The sequence below is a fragment of the Salvelinus namaycush genome, chromosome 8 (assembly GCF_016432855.1).
Source record: "Salvelinus namaycush isolate Seneca chromosome 8, SaNama_1.0, whole genome shotgun sequence".
NCBI lineage: Eukaryota > Metazoa > Chordata > Actinopteri > Salmoniformes > Salmonidae > Salvelinus > Salvelinus namaycush.
In genome coordinates, this window is record NC_052314.1 from 44,841,353 (window position 1) to 44,860,966 (window position 19,614).

Genomic DNA, 19,614 nt, shown 5'->3' on the forward strand with positions numbered 1-19,614 from the left:
CCGCCCCGTAGCACTCACTTCTGTCATCATGAAGTGCTTTGAGAGACTATTCAAGGATCATATCACCTCCACCTTACCGGCCACCCTAGACCCACTTCAGTATGCATACTGCCCAAACAGGTCCACAGACGATGCAATCGCCATCACACTGCCCTATCCCATCTGGACAAGAGGAATACCTATGTAAGAATGCTGTTCATTGACTACAGCTCAGCATTCAACACCATAGTACCCTCCAAGCTCATCATCAAGCTGGAGACCCTGAGCCTCAACCCCGCCCTGTGCAGTTGGGTCCTGGACTTTGACGGCCCCATGTGGTGAAGGTAGGAAACAACATCTCCACTTTGCTGACCCTCAACTGGGGCCCCACAAGGGTGCGTGCTCAGCCCTCTCCTGTACTCCTTGCTCAGCCACGCACTCCAACTCAATCATCAAATTTGCAGATGACAACAGTAGTGGGCTTGATTACCAACAACGACGAGAGCCTACAGGGAGGTGGTGAGGGCACTCGGAGTGTGGTGTCAGGAAAACAACCTCTCACTCAATGTCAACAAAACAAAGGAGATGATCGTGGACTTCAGGAAACAGCAGAGGGAGCACCACCCTATCCACATCGAAGGGACAGCAGTGGAGAAGGTGGAAAGTTAAGTTCCTCGGTGTACACATCACTGACAAACTGAAATGGTCCACCCACACAGACAGTGTGGTAAAGAAGGCACAACAGCACCTCTTCAATCTCGAGGACGAAGAAAATGTTGCTTGTCGCCCAAAACCCTGACTAACTTTTACAGATCCACAATCGAGAGCATCCTATCGGGCTGTATCACAGCCTGGTACGGCAACTACTCCGCCCACAACCACGAGGTTGGTGCGGTCTGCACAACGCATCACCGGGGGCAAACTACCTGCCCTCCATGACACCTATAGCACCCGATGTCAAAAGGACAAAAAGATCAAGGACAACAACCACTGCCTGTTCACACCACTACCATCCAGAAGGCGAGGTCAGTACAGGTGCATCAAAACTGTGACCGAGAGACTGAAGAACTGCTTCAATCTCAAGGCCATCAGACTGCTAAACAGTAATCACTAACTCAGAGGCTGCTGCCTACATTGAGACCCAATCACTGGCCACTAACAAATGGATCACTAGTCACTTTAAAAATAATGTTTACATTACTCATATCATATTTATATACTGTATTTTATACCATCTATTTCACCATTCCTGTGTCACTCGGCCATCGCTCATCCATATATTTATATGTACATATTCTCATTCACCCCTTTAGATATGTGTATTAAGTAATTGTTAGATATTACTGCACTGTCGGAACCAGAAGCACAAGCAATTGACTACACTCGCATTAACATCTGCTAACCATGTGTATGTGACCAATAAAATTTCATTTGAACTCCTGGCCAAACAGGTTGAGAGAGAACTTGTTCTCAACTACTTTCCTGTGTGTGTGTGTGTGTGTGTGTGTGTGTGTGTGTGTGTGTGTGTGTGTGTGTGTGACAGACCAGGGTCATGGGTGCCTTGAAGACGAACTCTTTGGCGTTGGGGTTCAGCGTAGACTTCTTCACCTGACTAAAAAAAAAAACACACAGAAGGAGAGCGAGATGAGATGAAATCTTCTTTCAAATCCCTTTTCCATACATCCATCCTCAACATGGCAACTACCTTGCCCACCTGAGCATGGGGCTCACTTAACTAAGCACTGCATCAACATATTGTTATATACGGTATTGTAAAAATCCATACCGGTATTCATGATATATCACCCAGACCTAGCATAATACCTACAGATGTGCCAACACATCTTATTAATACTCGGGTTGTAACGGTACACTACCTCCGTTTGATCTGCACTGTGAACCTGTATGGATACACTGGGTTGTAGCCTATGCCTCGAGTAAATCTGACCTGAAAAAACATTGTAGGCTATTCCGTTAAAACTAGCACCAATGCGCACGTTGTAATCAAAATTTGTATCTAAAATTTACCCATTTCAAACTTTCCTTTTGTTAAACAGCCTAGTATTGGCATATATATTACTCTTACAGAATTTCCACATGGGAGAGGATATTTGAAATTTAATCCAAGCCTACTGGATGATAACTTGTTAACTAGGACAGAATAATTTCTAACTGACTTTTTCCTGACAGAACATGGGTACAGCAGATCCCCTTATTGTATGGGACACTTTTAATAGTGCCTTTAGAGGCCATGCAATTCAGTACTCACCTATTAAAACGAAAGCAATTTAGGTCAAAAGAGTCCATATTAAACAAAGGAAATTACCTGAGGTAGAGTACCATATGACAAGCTGTAGACCACACTATCTACCAAGAGAGTTCTCATCTATATTATTCGTAGCCATCTATTTACCACCACAGAACGAAGCTGGCACTAAGACAGCTCTCAACCAACTCTATAAGTAAAGAAGAAAATGCTCACCCAGAAGCGGCGCTCCTAGTGGCCGGGGACTTTAATGCTGACAAACTTAAATCAGTTTTACCAAATTTGTCACATGCAACCAGAGAAAAAAAAAAAAGAAAAAAAAAGGAAAGAAGAACTCTAGACCACCCTTACTCCACACACAGAGATGCATACAAAGCTCTCCCCTGACCACCTCCTGGAAAATCTGACCATAATTCCATCCTCCTGACTGCTGCTTACAAGCAAAAACTAAAGCAGGAAGTACCAGTGACTCGCTCAATACTGAAGCGGTCAGATGACGCAGATGCTACAACACAGGACTGTTTTGCTTGCACAGACTGGAATATGTTCCAGGATTCATCCAATGGCGCTGAGGAGTATACCACCTCAATCAATCTGCTTCATCAATAAGTGCATCGACGACGATGTCGTCGTCCCCGCAGTGACTGTACGTACAGATCCCAACCAGAAACCACGGATTACAGGCAACGTCCGCATTGAGCTAAAGGCTAGAGCTGCCGCTTTCAAGGAGCGGGAGACTAATCCGGACGGTTATAAGAAATCCCACTATGCCCTCAGACGAACCATCAAACACGCGTCAATACAGGATTAATATTGAATCCTACTACACCGGATCTGATGCTCGTCGGCAGGGCTTGAAAACTATTACGGACTACAAAGGGAAACCCAGATGCGAGCTGCCCAGTGCCGTGAGCTGCCCAGTGACAAGAGCCTACCGGATGACCTAAATACCTTATGCTTGCATCGAGGCAAGCAACACAGAAGCATGCACGAGAGCACCACCAGTTATGGATGACTGTGCGATAACGCTCTTGGTAGCCGATGTGAACAAAACCTTTAAAACAGGTCAACATTCACAAAGCCGCGGGGCCAGACGGATTACCAGGACGTGTACTCAAAGCATGCTCTGACCAACTGTCAAGTGTCTTCACTGATATTTTCAACCTCTCCCCGACCAAGTCTGTAATACCTATATGTTTCAAGCAGGCCACCATCCTGTGCACAAGGAAGCGAAGGTAACCTGCTTAAATGATTACCGCCCCATGGCACTCATGTCAGTAGCCATGAAGTGCTTTGAAAGGCTGATCATGGCTCACATCAACAGCATCCTCCCGGACACCCTAGACCCACTCCAATTCACATACGCCCCAACAGATCCACAGATGATGCAATCGCTATTGCACTCCACACTGTCCTTTCCCACCTGGACAAAAGTAACACCTATGTGAGAATGCTGTTCAATGACTACAGCTCAGAGTTCAACACCATAGTGCCCACGAAGCTCATCACTAAGCTAAGGACCCTGGGACTAGACGGGCTGCCCCCAGGTGGTAAGGCTAGGCAACAACACGTCTGCCACACTGATCCTCAACACTGGGGCCCCTCAGGGGTGTGTACTTAGTCCCTTCCAGTATTCCCTGTTCACCCACGACCGCGTGGCCAAACACCACTCCAACATTAAGTTTGCTGACGACACAATAGTGTCCGACAATCACCGACAACGATGAGATGGCCTATAGGGAGTAGGTCAAAACTGGCAGGGTGGTGCCAGGACAACAACCTCTCCCTCAATGTGAGCAATACAAAGGAGCTGATCGCAGACTACAGGAAAAAGGCAGGCCGAACAGGCCCCCATTAAGATCGATGGGGCTGTAGTGGAGCGGGTCGAGAGTTAAGTTCCTTGGTGTCCACATCACCAACGAACTGTCATTGTCCAAATATACCAAGACAATCATGAAGAGGGCACGACAAACCTACTTGGAAAATATTTTCTTAACTCTTCTTGAACTGCACTGTTGGTTAAGGGCTTGTAAGTAACCATTTCACGGTAAAGTCTATACTTGTATTTGGCGCATGTGACGAATAAAGTTTGATTTGATATTTTTAAAGAGGAAGCAAAGTACTTTATGAATGTTTTAGTTTGTCTCCTCCATCTCCACTGACCGAAGCTAATTGTATGGATTTTTCCCCTATTAATAAGGTAACATTTTAATCTGTACATAAAGACTCATGTGAAGGCCAAATTACAGAGGAACTTCTTGATGCAATTAAAGCCTTTAAGTCCAGGAAAACTCCAGGGCTGGATGACATACCAGTGGCCAGTGACATACCAGTACCATACCTCTTACACTTCAGTGTTGTGACGCAAAATGCTTGGCGCATAGAATTAATAAGGTTCTGTCAGATATTATTCATCCTAATCAGACAGTTTATTTTTTACATGGACGATACATTGGAGATATAAGTACTATATATCTATATATAAATGGAATATTTCCATTTTGGAGAATCTCTTATAAAAACGGGTTAAAGATAAGTATAGTAACACTAGGTGTAAAATAGTAAATAATGGCTTTTTCCCTTTATTCAGATAACTGCTCACTTTCGGTTATTTGAAAATGAAATCTCCAAAATATCGCAATTTTTTAAACAAGCCTTAGAAAGTGGGATGCAATTTCAGTTTAATCCACCTGAAAGAACAGAACAAATACTACAACAAATATTGTGGTTAAACTCAAATATACTCATTGATTAACCTTAATTTAAAAAAAATGTGATTCTTCAAAAATGATATCATAAATAGGACTGGTTGAGTTGTCACACACATGCAGCTAACGCAGACATATGGAAATGTCTGTTCTACCGAAAATTACAACCAACTAATTGCAGCATTACCACAAAAATGGAAGAGGTGTTTCTCCAGAAGTCTGTAGAAAGGCCTCTTTAGTGTTCTACGTTTTCATAACTGTGACTTTAAGACACTAACAGCTTACAGACGGTAGACAATTAACGACCGTTCCACAGGTGCATGTTCATTAAACAAGCATGGGAAACAGTGTTTAAACCCTTTACAATAAAGATCAGTGAAGTTATTTGGATTTTTACAAATTATCTTTGAAAGACAGAGTCCTAAAAAGGTTAGTTGGGTAGAGATTTGATGTACCGATTCCAGGGCACATGAATTGACACGCAAAACGACGCCGGATTCAAAACTTCTCATTTTAAATTATACAAAATTCTTGAAACCAATAGAATGTTATATACAGTTGAAGTCAGAAGTTTACATACACTTAGGTTGGAGTCATTAAAACTCGTTTTTCAACTACTCCAAATTTCTTGTTAGCAAACTATAGTTGTAGCAAGTTGGTTAGGACATCTACTCTGTACATAACAAGTAATTTTCCCAACAATTGTTTACAGACAGATTATTTCACTGTATCACAATTCCAGTGGGTCAGAAGTTTACATACACTAAGTTGACTGTACCGTTAAACAGCTTGGAAAATTCCAGAAAATGATGTCATGGCTTTAGAAGCTTCTGATAGGCTAATTGACATAATTTGAGTCAATTGGAGGTGTACCTACCTTCAAACTCAGTGCCTCTTTGCTTGACATCATGGGAAAATCAAAAGAAGTCAGCCAAGACCTCAGAAAATAAATTGTGTACCTCCACAAGTCTTGTTCATCCTTGGGAGCAATTTTCAAACGCCTGGAGGTACCACGTTCATCTGTACAAACAATAGTACGCAAGTATAAACACCATAGGACGACGCAGCCGTCATACCGCTCAGGAAGGAGGACGCGTTCTGTCTCCTAGAGATTAACGTACTTTGGTGTGAAAAGTGCAAATCAATCCCAGAACAACAGTAAAACCAGTCCTATATCGACATAACCTGAAAGACCGCTCAGCAAGGAAGAAGCCACTGCTCCAAAACCGCCATAAAAAAGCCAGACTACGGTTTGCAACTGCACATGGGGACAAAGATCATATGTTTTGGAGAAATGTCCACTGGTCTGATGAAACAAAAATAGAACTGTTTAGCCATAATGACCATCGTTATGTTTGGAGGAAAAAGGGGGAGGCTTGCAAGCCGAAGAACACCATCCCAACCGTGAAGCACGGGGGTGGCAGCGTCATGTTGTGCTTAGCTGCAGGAGGAACTTGTGGACTTCACAAAATAGATGGCTTCATGAGGAATGAAAATGATGTGGATATATTGAAGCAACATCTCAAGACATCAGTCAGGAAGTTAAAGCTTAGTCGCAAATGGGTCTTCCAAATGGACAATGACCCCAAGCATACTTCCAAAGTTGTGGCAAAATGGCTTAAGGACAACAAAGTCAAGGTATTGGAGTGGCCATCACAAAGCCCTGACCTCATTTGTGGGCAGAACTGAAAAAGCATGTGTGAGCAAGGAGGCCTACAAACCTGACTCAGTTACACCAGCTCTGTCAGGAGGAATGGGCCAAAATTCACCCAACTTATTGTGGGAAGCTTGTGGAAGGCTTCCTGAAACGTTTGACCCAAGTTAAACAATTTAAAAGGCAATGCTACCAAATACTAATTGAGTGTATGTAAACTTCTGACCCACTGGGAATGTGACGAAATAAATAAAAGCTGAAATAAATCATTCTCTCTACTATTATTCTGACATTTCACATTCTTAAAATAAAGTGGTGATCCTAACTGACCTAAGACAGGGAATTTTTACTAGGATTAAATGTCAGAAATTGTGAAAAACTGAGTTTAAATGTATTTGGCTAAGGTGTCTGTCTGCATATATGCAGACAGACACCTTAGCCAAATACATTTAAACTCAGTTTTAATATATATACACACACACACTGAAATATACAGTCTGGAACTAGTTCTGTATGATGGCGAGTTGTGGGGTCAATAAACCAGAATTGGAGAATCCTCAATTATCATTTAAAATCTCAAATTTCCCAACATTTTGGCTTCACAGTAGACTACAACGGCAATGGACAGAGAGATGTGGATAAAACGCTAACAGTATGTCGCCACTGCTCAATGAGAATACCCTAATAAATATATTGACACATTTACAACATCACAGAATACCGGAACAAGAAAGAAAAACGGCAACACATCGTCTCCACTATGCATTCAAACACCTGAATATGACCAGGCCAAAGAGATTACAAGAGCATTAGGTAGGCTATGTTAATATTTTTTACAGTCTGGGTTATAGCTGCAGATATGCGCCCATTCTCAGTGGTTGAGAGAAGGGGGTTTCAGTAGTGGTTTAAGCACCTCGTAAAAGTGCTCGAGCCACGTTACCACTTCCCTCTTGCACCCATTTCAGCAAACAGGTTACTTGCCCTATATACGCAAACCAAAGCAGAAGTTTACAGTGATTTGCTCTATGCACCATGTGTTGCGCTTACTTAACAGTGAGCCTATCACATTACCCCGGAGTAGGAGATGTACCTTGGTACAGACGCTTATCTGGCACTGAGGGAGGCAGTGTCATAGCGCGTTTGTAACCAAGAGGGAAGTGGGTATTTACCATATTCGACTAGGAAAAACTCACTTGAACAGCCCTCAAGCTGGTAATTACTAGTGGGAAACATGTCTATCATCCTGAGCACCCACTTCTCCCACGTTGCCCTCTGACATCACCTATTAAGGAAATGGCCTCAAACTGCATTTCCGGCAGTTAAATGCAACAGAATATTATTTATAAAAAGCACTATAATTTCTTTACAAGCACGAAAGCTGTACTTTCGGTCGACACCGCTTGTTGGCCATTAGCCAACTGGCATTTTGCAACGAGTTCAAATCACATGAATGCATCCAACTAGTATTTATGACTTCACAAATGGTAAATTCCCACCTCCCACATGGTTACAAACAGCATTGGAGTGGAAACTTGAGGCCCAACCTAACAATCCGGTCACAACAGACAATGCAAGGAACATTGTGAATGACATTACATCTTTCCTGTGACCCCACAACCGTAGTACGTACCGAACCGTAGGTTTGGTGAACCGTTACACCCCCTAATCAACACTACTACATATAACAGATTAACTGTAGGAATTAGGTTGATTTAGGAGTAGACTATTGCACTACACTGTGGAATAATGTACTGTATTGCACTGTTCTCGGGTCACACTTACTCAGCCACACCCTCTGCTCGCTCGCTGCCCTCCTCCTCGCTGCCAGGGGACCTGGCTGGCTGGGGTGTCCCTGTAGCCTGTCTGTCTGGACCTGATGACTGAGAGGAGGTGTTGGGGGATAGAGAGGGAGTAGGGGTGGTGGGGGTCAGGGTGAAGGAGGACCCCTCTCCAGTCTGGGGGTCCTGGGAGGGGGTGTGGCCAGGGGCGGTTACGGACTCGGCTGTGGTGGCGGAGTCTGATGGGGAGGGCTGGGCGGATTCTGAGGAGGTGGGGCCAGCAGAAGGGGAGGGGCTGGGCTGGAGCTTTGGAAGAGAGCGAGACTGTCAGAATCAGATAAGATACATGGGTCACACACAGGCATGCATGGGCACGAGACACACTTACCCTGAACTCTTTGCCAAATTTCCGTAGCTCCTCCAACTGTGTTCTCTGCAGGACTGAGGGAACTGAGAGGGAGAGACAAAATATTTTTTTCAAAAGACCTAAGATAACAGAAAGGACAGGGACCAGTCAAATGGAGAGAGGAAGGGAGAGCGCTAACCTTTGCCGCTCTTGCTGTCTTGAGGGCTGGCTGGGCCTTCTGTCCTCTCCTTAGCCGCTGAGCTTAGGATCTCATTCACTGAAAGAGAGAGAAAAAGAAAGCAAGAGACAGGATGGAGAGATTAAGAGGTAGAGAAAGGAACAGAAATCATAAATTAACTTCTTATGGCTGCAGGGGCAGTATTGAGTAGCTTGGATGAAAGGTGCCCAGAGGTGCCCAGAGTAAACTGCCTGCTCCTCAGTCCCAGTTGCTAATATATGCATATTATTATTCGTATTGGATAGAAGACACTGAAGTTTCTAAAACTGTTTGAGTTATGTCTGTGAGTATAACATAACTCATATGGCAGGCAAAAACCTGAGAAAAAATCCAAACGGGAAGTGGGAATTCTGAGGCTGGTCGATTTTCAACCAAGATCCTATTGAAATCACAGCGAGATATGGATGAGTTCGCACTTCCTACGGCTTCCACTAGACGTCAACAGTCTGTAGAACCTTGTCTGATGCCTCTATTGTGAAGGGGGGCAAATGAGAGGGGAATTAGTCAGGTCTGCCATGACCTGACCATGCTTTCACCATGCGCGTTCACATGAGAGGGAGCTCTGTTCCATCGCTCATCTGAAGTCAATGTAATTCTAAAGATTGATTCAATACATCGTTTGACATGTTTCTACTAACTGTTACGGAACTTCTGGACATTGTCAGCTTTTAGTGAACGCGCTTCCTGACGTTGGATTTGTTTACCAAACACGCTAACGAAAATAGCTATTTGGACATTACCGAACCAAACGAACATTTCTTGTGGAAGTGGGAGGCCTGGGAGTGCATTCCGACGAAGATCAGCGAAGTGAAGATTTATAATGCTTTTTATGAGTTTTGTTAACTGCACAATTTGGCGGGTAACTGTATGGCTTGCTTTTGTGGCTGAACGCTGTTTTCAGATTATTGAATATTGTGTTTTGCCGTAAAGCTTTTTGAAATCTCACACAGCAGTTGCATTATGAACAAGTGTATCTTTAATTCTATGTAAAACATACATCTTTCATCAAAGTTTATGATGAGTATTTCTGTTATTTGACGTGGCTCTCTGCAATTTCTCCAGATATTTTGGAGGCATTTCTGAACATGGCGCCAATTTAAACTGAAGTTTATGGATATAAATATGAACTTAATCGAACAAGGTTAGTGATTAATTTCATCTCTATTTGTGCTTTTTGTGACTCTCTTTGGCTGGAAAAATGGCTGAATTTCTGTGAGTTGGTGGTGACCTAACATAATCGTTTGTGGTGCTTTCGCTGAAAAGCCTATTTGAAATCGGACACTTTGGTGGGACTAACAACAAGATTACCTTTAAAATGGTATAAAATAGATGTATGTTTGAGGAATTTTGATTATGAGATTTGTTGTTTGAATTTGGCGCCCTCCACCTTCACTGGCTGTTGTCATATCATCCCGTTAACGGGATTGCAGCCCCAAGAAGTTAAACAAAAAGAACTTCAATAAATGACAATTCTGTAAAAAGAAAACTGTGTAGTAATCATCCTCCTCACCATCCACAGTGAACAGAGGGGTGGGGCCAGAGGACTTAGGTGTTGCCGAGGCGATCGAGGAGGAGGAAGTGTCCAGGTAGGAAGGGCCAGCCAGAGCTGGGTCGTCTGGTTTTGGAGAGCGAGAGACTGTGGGGAGAGACAAAGAGAAAGGGAGAAAGAAGAAGAGAGAAGGGAAAAGGAAAGGTGAGGGATGTGAATAGTCTAGAATTTGAGTGGCGGAAATGTGTGGTTGTGTGCACTTACAGATGAGGTGTGTGTGTGTGTGTGTACCTGCAGGTGAGGACTGGGAGCTTGGGTTGCGCAGAGTTCGATTGGTCTGTACGGATCTCTGGGCTTTGGGAGAGGTTCTGGACGACACTGATCCATAGAAAGAGCCCAATTAACACTCAATATACCCCAAAACTCCCACACACTTCCTCCCTCAATATACCAAAACAGACAGAGGCCTTACCTCCGTTGACAGAAGAGCGCGAGGCATCGGCCAGAGCTTGTGGGTGAGAGATGGAGTGAGGGATCGGGTGAGAGGTAGAAGAGGGGGTAGGGCTACTGGGCTGGCCCGGGGGGCTGGCTTGGGACTGGTGGGGAGAGTAGGCACCCCTGATGGACAGCGGGCTGCACCTATCAGAACCCTGGGATGGTCTAGAGGAGCCGGGGACTCCTGTTCGATTGGGTATTGGACCAGAGGCTCCGCCCCTCAGGCTGCTGGGGGGAACACCCATCTCCCTGGCCCTCTGGGGAAGAGGAATGTATTTACCCTCCCTAGAGAGAGAAACTGAACATAAGTATAAACGCAACATGCAACAATTTCTAAGATTTTACTGAATAACAGTTCATGTAAGGAAATCAGTCAATTTAAATCAATTCATTAGGCCCAAATCTATGGATTTTACATGACTGGGAATAGAGACATGCATCTGTTGGCCACAGATACCATAAATAAAAAGGTAGGGGAGCGCAGCGCTACATATCCTTCGCAGAGTTGATCAGGCTGTTGATTGTGGCCTGTGGAATGTTATCCCACTCCTCTTCAATGGCTGTGCGAAGTTGCTTGATATAGGCGGGAACACGCTGTCGTACACGTCGATCCAGAGCATCACAAACATGCTCAACGGGTGACATGTCTGGTGAGTATGCAGGCCGAGAAAGAACTGGGACATTTTCAACTTCCAGGAATTGTGTTCAGATCCTTGCCGCATGGGGCCTTGCATTATCATGTAGAAACATGAGGTGATGGCACAACAATGGGCCTCAGGATCTCATTACGGTATCTCTGTGCATTCAAATTGCCATCAATAAAATGCAATTGTGTTCATTGTCCATAGCTTATACCTGCCAATACCATAACCCCACCACTGGGCACTGTTGAAATCAGCACACCGCTCACCCACACAAAGCCATACATGCAGTCTGCCATCTGCCCAGTTTTGCTGAAGCCGGGAATCATCGGTGAAGAACACACTTCTCCAGCGTTCCAGTGGCCAACAGCTCTGGTGGACATTCCTGCAAGCCCTCAACTTGAGACATCTGTGGCATTGTGTTGTGTGACAAAACTGCACATTTTAGAGTGGCCTTTTATTGTCCCCAGCACATTGTGCATCTGTATAATTATCATGCTACTTAACCAGCTTCTGGTGACATGGGTAAAAAAGCTCATGAAACATGGGACCAACACTTTAAATGCTGCAATTATATTTTTGTTCAGTGCATGTTAGAGTGTTGTTATGTCTGTCTATACAGCTGATTGAGTAGCCTACATCCTTGCACAGATGCAGTTTTGTCCACTGTGTTTATGCCTCCATGTATCGAGTTTAGAACTAAGCGTGTGCATGTCTGCGATTCCCCTACGGATTCACCTGCTCCCGGCACTGCTCTGGAATCCAGGGCTGCCCCTCTCCCTCCCCTCGTCTCTCTCTCGGACCACTGCGCTGTACTTGTCCTCCTCACTCTTATCGTCGTTCTCCAGGTTGGTGCGGTGACGGTACTGGGGGCTGCCCTCAATCTCATTCGCTAAGCGGGCCGCACGCGCCTCCCGCTGTCGGAAGCCATCCGAGCTGCCCCTTTCCAGGGGAACACTGAAGGGGGAGAAAGAGAGATAAGACTTCCAAGGTCATTCAGTAACATGTGTGAGAAAGGGAGATGCGAGTGAATAAGGCTGTGTTCACACAGGCAGCCCAATTCTGATGTTTTTTTCTTCTCACTAATTGGTATTTTGACCGATTAGACCTGAAAAAGATCTGTGATAGGTCAAAATACCAATTAGTGGGAAAAAAATAACAGAATGATACAGAGCTAAACTCTGTACGTCCCTTTTTCAGGACCCTGTCTTTCAAAGATAACTCATAAAAATCCAAATAACTTCACCAATCTTCATTGTAAAGGGTTTAAACACTGTTTCCCATGCTTGTTCAATGAACCATAAACCATTAATGAACATGCACCTGTGGAACGGTCATTAAGACACTAACAGCTTACAGACGGTAGGCAATTAAGGTCACAGTTATGAAAACGTAGGACACTAAAGAGGCCTTTCTACTGACTCTGGAGAAACACCAAAAGAAAGATGCCCAGGGTCCCTGCTCATCTGCGTGAACGTGCCTTAGACATGCTGCAAGGAGGCATGAGGACTGCAGACGTGGCCAGGGCAATAAATTGCAATGTCCGTACTGTGAGACGCCTAAGACAGCGCTACAGGGAGAAAGGACGGACAGCTGATCATCCTTGCAGTGGCAGACCACGTGTAACAACACCTGCACAGGATCGGTACATCCGAACATCACACCTGCGGGACAGGTACAGGATGGCAACAACTGCCCGAGTTACACCAGGAACGCACAATCCCTCTATCAGTGCTCAGACTGTCCGCAATAGGCTGAGAGAGACTAGACTGAGGGCTTGTAGGCCTGTTGTAAGGCAGGTCCTCACCAGACATCACCGGCAACAACGTCGCCTATGGGCACAAACCCACTGTCGCTGGACCAGACACTAATGGCAAAAAGTGCTCTTCACTGACGAGTTGCGGTTTTGTCTCAGCAGGGGTGATGGTCAGATCCGCGTTTATCGTTGAAGGAATGAGCGTTACACCGAGGCCTGTACTCTGGAGCGGGTTTGATTTGGAGGTGGAGGGTCCGTCATGGTCTGGGGTGGTGTGTCACAGCATCATCGGAATGAGCTTGTTGTCATTGCAGGCAATCTCAACGCTGTGCGTTACAAGGAAAACATCCTCCCTCATGTGGCACCCTTCCTGCAGGCTCATCCTGACATGGCCCTTCAGCATGACAATGCCACCAGCCATACTGCTCGGTCTGTGCGTGATTTCCTGCAAGACAGGAATGTCAGTGTTCTGCCATGGCCAGCGAAGACCCCGGATCTCTGTCCCATTGAGCACGTCTGGAACCTGTTGGATCGGAGGGCGAGGGCCGTTCCCCCCAGAAATGTCCGGGAACTTGCAGGTACCTTGGTGGAAGAGTGGGGTAACATCTCACAGCAAGAACTGGCAAATCTGGTGCAGTCCATGAGGAGGAGATGCACTGCATTACTTCATGCAGCTGGTGGCCACACCAGATACTGTTATTTTGACCCCGTTTGTTCAGGGACACATACCATTTCTGTTAGTCACATGTCTGTGGAACTTGTTCAGGTCATGTCTCAGTTGTTGAATCTTATGTCCATACAAATATTTACACATGTTAAGTTTGCTGAAAATAAACGCAGTTGACAGTGAGAGGACGCTTCTTTTTTTGCGTAGTTTATATAGACAGATCGACCTGAGCATATTCCAATCAGAATAAGGAGCTGATGGGAGAATACTCACGTGTACATGGAGAGGCTGGAATCGTAGGTGGACGTGACGCCATACGTCTCCTCGTTAAACTTGAACATTTCGCTAGCATCCCAGCCATTAGACTAACAGAGACAGAAGAACCGTATAGTAAGTGTGTGCTTGTGTCTCACCAAGTGTGTGCCTGTCAGTAACCAGGTTTCCATCCAACCATTTCATGCAGATGAATTACTTGACACATCAAAAAACTCAACAGGCCCGATAGAAACAGCAAATTTGTAGTCAAAATATCCTATTGTCAGCAACACCATTTTTTTGGTCTGTGAAATAGATTATACATAATTGCGGAGGAAACGCTGTTATGTGCAACTAGTGATATAATAACCATGTCGAAATATACTTGGAGTCACGCACTGATATGTTACATTGTTGTAACCTACTACCATCACAACGTGTGAAAGCATAAAGAGTTTATAGGCAGATAAGTTATGAACGTCACATTGTGGTTAAGTGCACGCTGAATTTCATGCAAATTTCCAATGAATATTGAGGGTGTTTTTTGAATGCTGGTGACATGATGATTGGTGCTTGGCTGCAATTATCAAATAAAAATGATCTTGCTCTTATCCATGTCAACTTGATCAGCAAACTTGTCTAGACAGCATGCACCAAAAACAGATTGGGCAAGCTTGCTATTTATCACAAAAGTTTGTGACAAAACCAACAGTAGAGTAAAAAATGTGATTGAAACACACTGAACTTCTGTTTTTTATTTGGTACTTTGTAATTGAAACGCAAATATTTTTTATGTGCACTGGGTTATCACGCAGTTTTTTTTTTACATCAGTAACAAGTCAGTTTCATAGAAACCCACCTGCGGAAAGGAAAATTCAAAAACTGTTTATGAAGATTCTAGAAACTGCAAATTGGATGGAAACCTAGCTACTGTGTCTATTCATCTCACTGTGTGAGCGCCTCACCGTGTCCGTCTCCAGGTCGAAGCCTTCTCCGTTGCTGTCCCCTCCGTCCCACCTCTGCAGCACCTTCTCCCGGTGTTCCCCGTTCACCCGCGATGAGCCGATTGCTGTATCTGTGAAAGCATCTACACACACAAAGCCTAAATTTGAAGGTATGCGTCATCTACTTGGGGTACATATTGATGCACACACACACTTGGTTCACCCTCCCATCTGTCTCATTCAGTTCGACTGCTTACTTAAACACACATCCTTTTCTTGAATCAGTTTCAGTCACACTGACAACGCACTCTCACACTTACCTCTGATGGCGTAGTTGAGGTCCACATCTCGGCAAGTCATTGTGACCAGGTCGCCGGGGCTGAAAATCATGGTGTCTGTGATCTCCTCTATCCTGGGCAGGGAGGGGGGCAAGCCTCCCCCTCCGCCTCCATCCGCCTCTCCTCCTTCGCTCCGCTTGTGGACAGCATCAACCACCAGCTCACACTGGAGTAAAAACACATTAGGACCACGGATAAACCACAGAGGTTAACTGAAGAGCGACTGCAGGCAGTGGTCAATGTGACCTGGGGGGTGTATTCATTACGCTGATTCCATTGCAAAACATTTTGCAACGGACACCATTTACTCCAAACGTAGAACGTTTTGCAACAAAAACAAGTTTCTATTGGACAATTTTAGGTAGGTCCCTCCTGGTGTTGCATGGTATACCGAAACTTCGGTAGTTTTTCGATACTAGAAGATGAAAAACTGTTCGGAACTAGATTTTTTGTTACTTTCGGTACTTCTGTCAAATGTGTTCAACAGATCAAGCACATCTATCAGCACAGCCGACCTCTATTATAGTGCGCACTGTGCCTGCTCCAATTACTCACTGCTAGCCTGCACTGGGAGTCTGGGATGCATCATGTTAGCTCCCCACTCATGCTGCGCACAATTTAATAATGCGACACGACGGAATGTAGAAATGTTGAAACTTGGCTAGAACACTTTACAATGCAAGATGACACCGGTAGCTTCCAGCTATTGTAGGTCAACTTTCCTTGCTAGTTGACAGCTAACATCAATTTACCACCCTAGTACTTTGTGAACTATAACGCAAACCATAATGCAAAATACGCTGATTTCAATGTTGATAGCCACAAAAAACGTTATTCATTCTCTTATTTCGGTCTCTCTCACAAAGATGATCTATTGCCTCAGCAAACTGACTGTGCTCCTACGGGCCGCCCCCCCTCTTGCCTCGTGAATGATGTCATTCCTGGTAGACAGCGCACATTTTTATAAAATAAGCTACTTCAATGCAAATGTTGAGGAGTACAATAAAATAAGTCACAAAATGTAAGAGAGAAGGGAAACAGATTTTCATGGGGCTACAGATGACATCAGCCAAAAGAAGCTCAATAACTCAATGCATGCACACACACCTACTGCTCCTGGGGCGCCAATGACGTGAACGTTGATTAAGGCAACCCCCCGCACCTCTCTGATTCAGAGAGGTTGGGTTAAATGCAGAAGACACATTTCAGTTGAATGCACTCAGATGTGCAAAGGACTAGGTTTTGTAACAGAATCCGACTAATGAATACACCCCAGATTAAGTTGAACATCTGACCACAACCATGTTTCTATGAGGGGTCTATAATGTGTCGGTATGCAGAACACCCATGTATGGTCTAATACAAGGTAGTATAAAATTACCCTTGAGCTGAGGGTTTTGAAGATGCCCTCATACACATTTCCACTCTTCACTCGGACGTCACAGGTGGAGCCCTTGAAGGATAATAATAATATGGTTATTGGTCATTTCATTAAGATATACATTAGTAGACAGTTGTCAAGAACTAAAAATAGTGGAAATAGTGCATCTGTTGCATCAAAGGCACCATGGTGGACATAGGCCTAATTGACCAAATGAACACTCACCACTACAGCTGTGAGATAGTGAAGCATCCTGGTGTTGTTGTAAACACCTTCAAATACCTGTGAGTTGTAAACAAACATGTCTGACTTCAGTATGGCTGGGACCTCTATTTTAAAGTCCCAAAAAATGTGACCTTACTCTACTCGCAATGTCCTTTCAACATTTTAGAGTTTACACATTGTACAATAGTGCACTAGTATGGAAGCAAACAAAGCGAAAGACAACCTACATTATGTCATTAAAAGGGTACTAGGCTATGCACTAGGCTACGAGTAAAACGTCTGTAGTACATGCTGGATAGCCTACATTTCATGATATGTGACTTACGGGAGAGGACTGAGATGGCGGCTTCATTGTATTTCTTGTCCTGAATGTGAGGAGAGAACATTAGCAACAGACAAGACAAATGGGTGTAGGTGGCCCAGGGGAAAAAATCTGCAACGCAAGAAATAGGCCGGCAGCTGCATCACTTTCAATGTAGCTAACTAATATGCAAACTTGCAAAGAATCATGGGCATGGGACATAGCGTTTTTCAAATGCGGACTTTTGAGCCTGGTGGTCCTCGACCTGTCATATGAATGCATGATGCTAGCTAGATGATCTAGAAGATATGTCTATGCAGCCGTAGGGCAAAAGACTGATCACGGTCACCGATGCGTGCCGGACGCCGGTGGTCTACGTTAGCTAGCTAAGAAATAGGTGGGGGGAGGTGAAAACAAGCTAGCCCCGTAGCGGATATGTTCTGTTCTCTAGTGTCGTTTGACATTGTTTGCGAGGCTTAACGAAAACAATTGTGTTGACACAAGTTGGCTAACTAGGGTTAGCCAAAACAGAAGGTAACGTTATAGCGATGTGGCTAACAATTTAGCTAACGTTCCCTAGGGGTAGCCTGCTAACGTGCAACTATTTTAGCCAAATTAGTCTGGTAACAATTGAGTAACTAGGCGAAATTGTGAAATTATCAAAAATCTAAACAATAGCTAGCTATGTGTTGTCTAGCTAACGTTAGCTAGCAAGCTAAACAAGACAGCTAGTAGAATTTCTAGATATCGAGAGACACGTTGAATACAATAAATAATAAAATAGTATTAATACTTTTTAGTCATGTGCATCCCTGTTACTCCGCAGTCTTGCTGATTCTGTTTAAAGTCGCACGATGACAGGCCAAACAAAATCTAAAACAAACGTTTAATAAAAAGGGAAAAAAGAAAACACGGATAATCCCATCCCCACAGAAAGTGAATGGGTATATTGGCGTCAATCAAATGTATCGTCTATCCCATTGGTTCGGACACCAGTCAATCATACCAATGTCGATTTAGCGGACCCTCTTTGCCGATTGGCCGTAACCTACATCTATTATATTTACTTTGTTCCAATTGGCTTAAAATAGCGAGTTAAAGCCTCAATTTGACATGGGCACGCCCACTGTAATCCTCGTATTGACCGGTAAACCTCTATGGATATGTGGCAGATCCCCGGACTTGCTTGACGACTGTGGCCGAACATGTGCTTACCTTCCAGGCACAGCTCTGTTGGTATTGTTCCCGCTGATATGAGAGGGCAAAGCGGCAGGCCCTGCCGTTCCATTGGAGGTTTTTCGTCCGCCTGAACCGGGTTGTTGCTGGTGTGACACGTGCCAATAATTACACCTCAAGTAACAGTTATACGGATTCAATTTGCCTTTAGTCTACTAAATAGTATTTGACTTTACCAGACTGGTTACCACGTAAGTCAATGAGGACACCATCGATAAAGCTCACGTTAGCTAGCCAACTTATAGCTAGCTGCTAACAAATATCGCACAAGCTAGCTAGAATTCATACACACAGAAAACAATACATGTAGCAGCAAGCTACTCTTAGCAACTTGATACAACTACAACTCACGTTCTGTCGACGAAAAGACATTGCCTCTACGAAAGTTAATCGATAGTTAAGCTGGCTACTGTAGTACAGCCTTGCACGTTATAGCTAGCTCGATGGCTAGCTAGACGAGCAAACAGTAATGTCCCTTCTGTAGCTAAAACTTTTAGCACGTCGTCTTTCGTTTCCTTTCCGTAGATTTACTCGTGCGTGTGGCTTACTCCGATTGCATGTCATTTGTAACTTGAACAAATTGTAAAACTCGGGGGAAACAAATTCGCCGGTTTGGCACCACAAAAATGTTGTCGTCTGCGCGTGGCTGACTGACTGGGTTGGTGGGGGCGTGTATGTGCGCATTCACAATTTAACGTGCACGCGCTAAACAGTTTAGACCCCAAAACCGCGGTCGTCACTAATTTCAAGCCAAACTCCGCCTATTTCTAAAATGTATCTACTTAAAATCTGATTTTAACCTTAACCACAATGCTAACCTTATGCCTAACCTTAAATTATGACCAAAACGCGAATTTTTGTTTTGATGAATTTTTATGACATAGCCATTTGACTTTGTGGCAACTAGCGACAACCCA

General features: G+C 44.3%; 1 protein-coding gene across 4 annotated transcripts in view; it reads right to left on the reverse strand.

Moving 5' to 3' along the window:
- Positions 1 to 19,356, reverse strand: part of LOC120052716 (ataxin-2-like protein) — a 28,089-nt gene extending 8,733 nt beyond the window's left edge. The window contains exons 1-16 of one of the 4 annotated variants that reach the window (XM_038999792.1): positions 19,049 to 19,356; positions 18,677 to 18,783; positions 17,486 to 17,525; positions 17,161 to 17,217; positions 16,936 to 17,007; positions 15,537 to 15,720; positions 15,238 to 15,359; positions 14,291 to 14,382; positions 12,333 to 12,551; positions 10,931 to 11,238; positions 10,750 to 10,836; positions 10,480 to 10,605; positions 8,931 to 9,008; positions 8,774 to 8,835; positions 8,390 to 8,691; positions 1,525 to 1,591 (exon numbers count right to left, since the gene is read on the reverse strand). In XM_038999792.1, the coding sequence (XP_038855720.1) occupies positions 1,525 to 1,591; positions 8,390 to 8,691; positions 8,774 to 8,835; positions 8,931 to 9,008; positions 10,480 to 10,605; positions 10,750 to 10,836; positions 10,931 to 11,238; positions 12,333 to 12,551; positions 14,291 to 14,382; positions 15,238 to 15,359; positions 15,537 to 15,720; positions 16,936 to 17,007; positions 17,161 to 17,217; positions 17,486 to 17,525; positions 18,677 to 18,783; positions 19,049 to 19,069 (1,944 nt within the window). In that variant the 5' untranslated portion in view covers positions 19,070 to 19,356. Of the gene's footprint in view, positions 1 to 1,524; positions 1,592 to 8,389; positions 8,692 to 8,773; positions 8,836 to 8,930; positions 9,009 to 10,479; positions 10,606 to 10,749; positions 10,837 to 10,930; positions 11,239 to 12,332; positions 12,552 to 14,290; positions 14,383 to 15,237; positions 15,360 to 15,536; positions 15,721 to 16,935; positions 17,008 to 17,160; positions 17,218 to 17,485; positions 17,594 to 18,254; positions 18,400 to 18,676; positions 19,025 to 19,048 lie in introns of those variants that run through there. The other 3 variants (XM_038999794.1, XM_038999793.1, XM_038999795.1) reach the window with 3 other exon arrangements.
- Between the last annotated feature and the right edge of the window lie 258 nt (positions 19,357 to 19,614).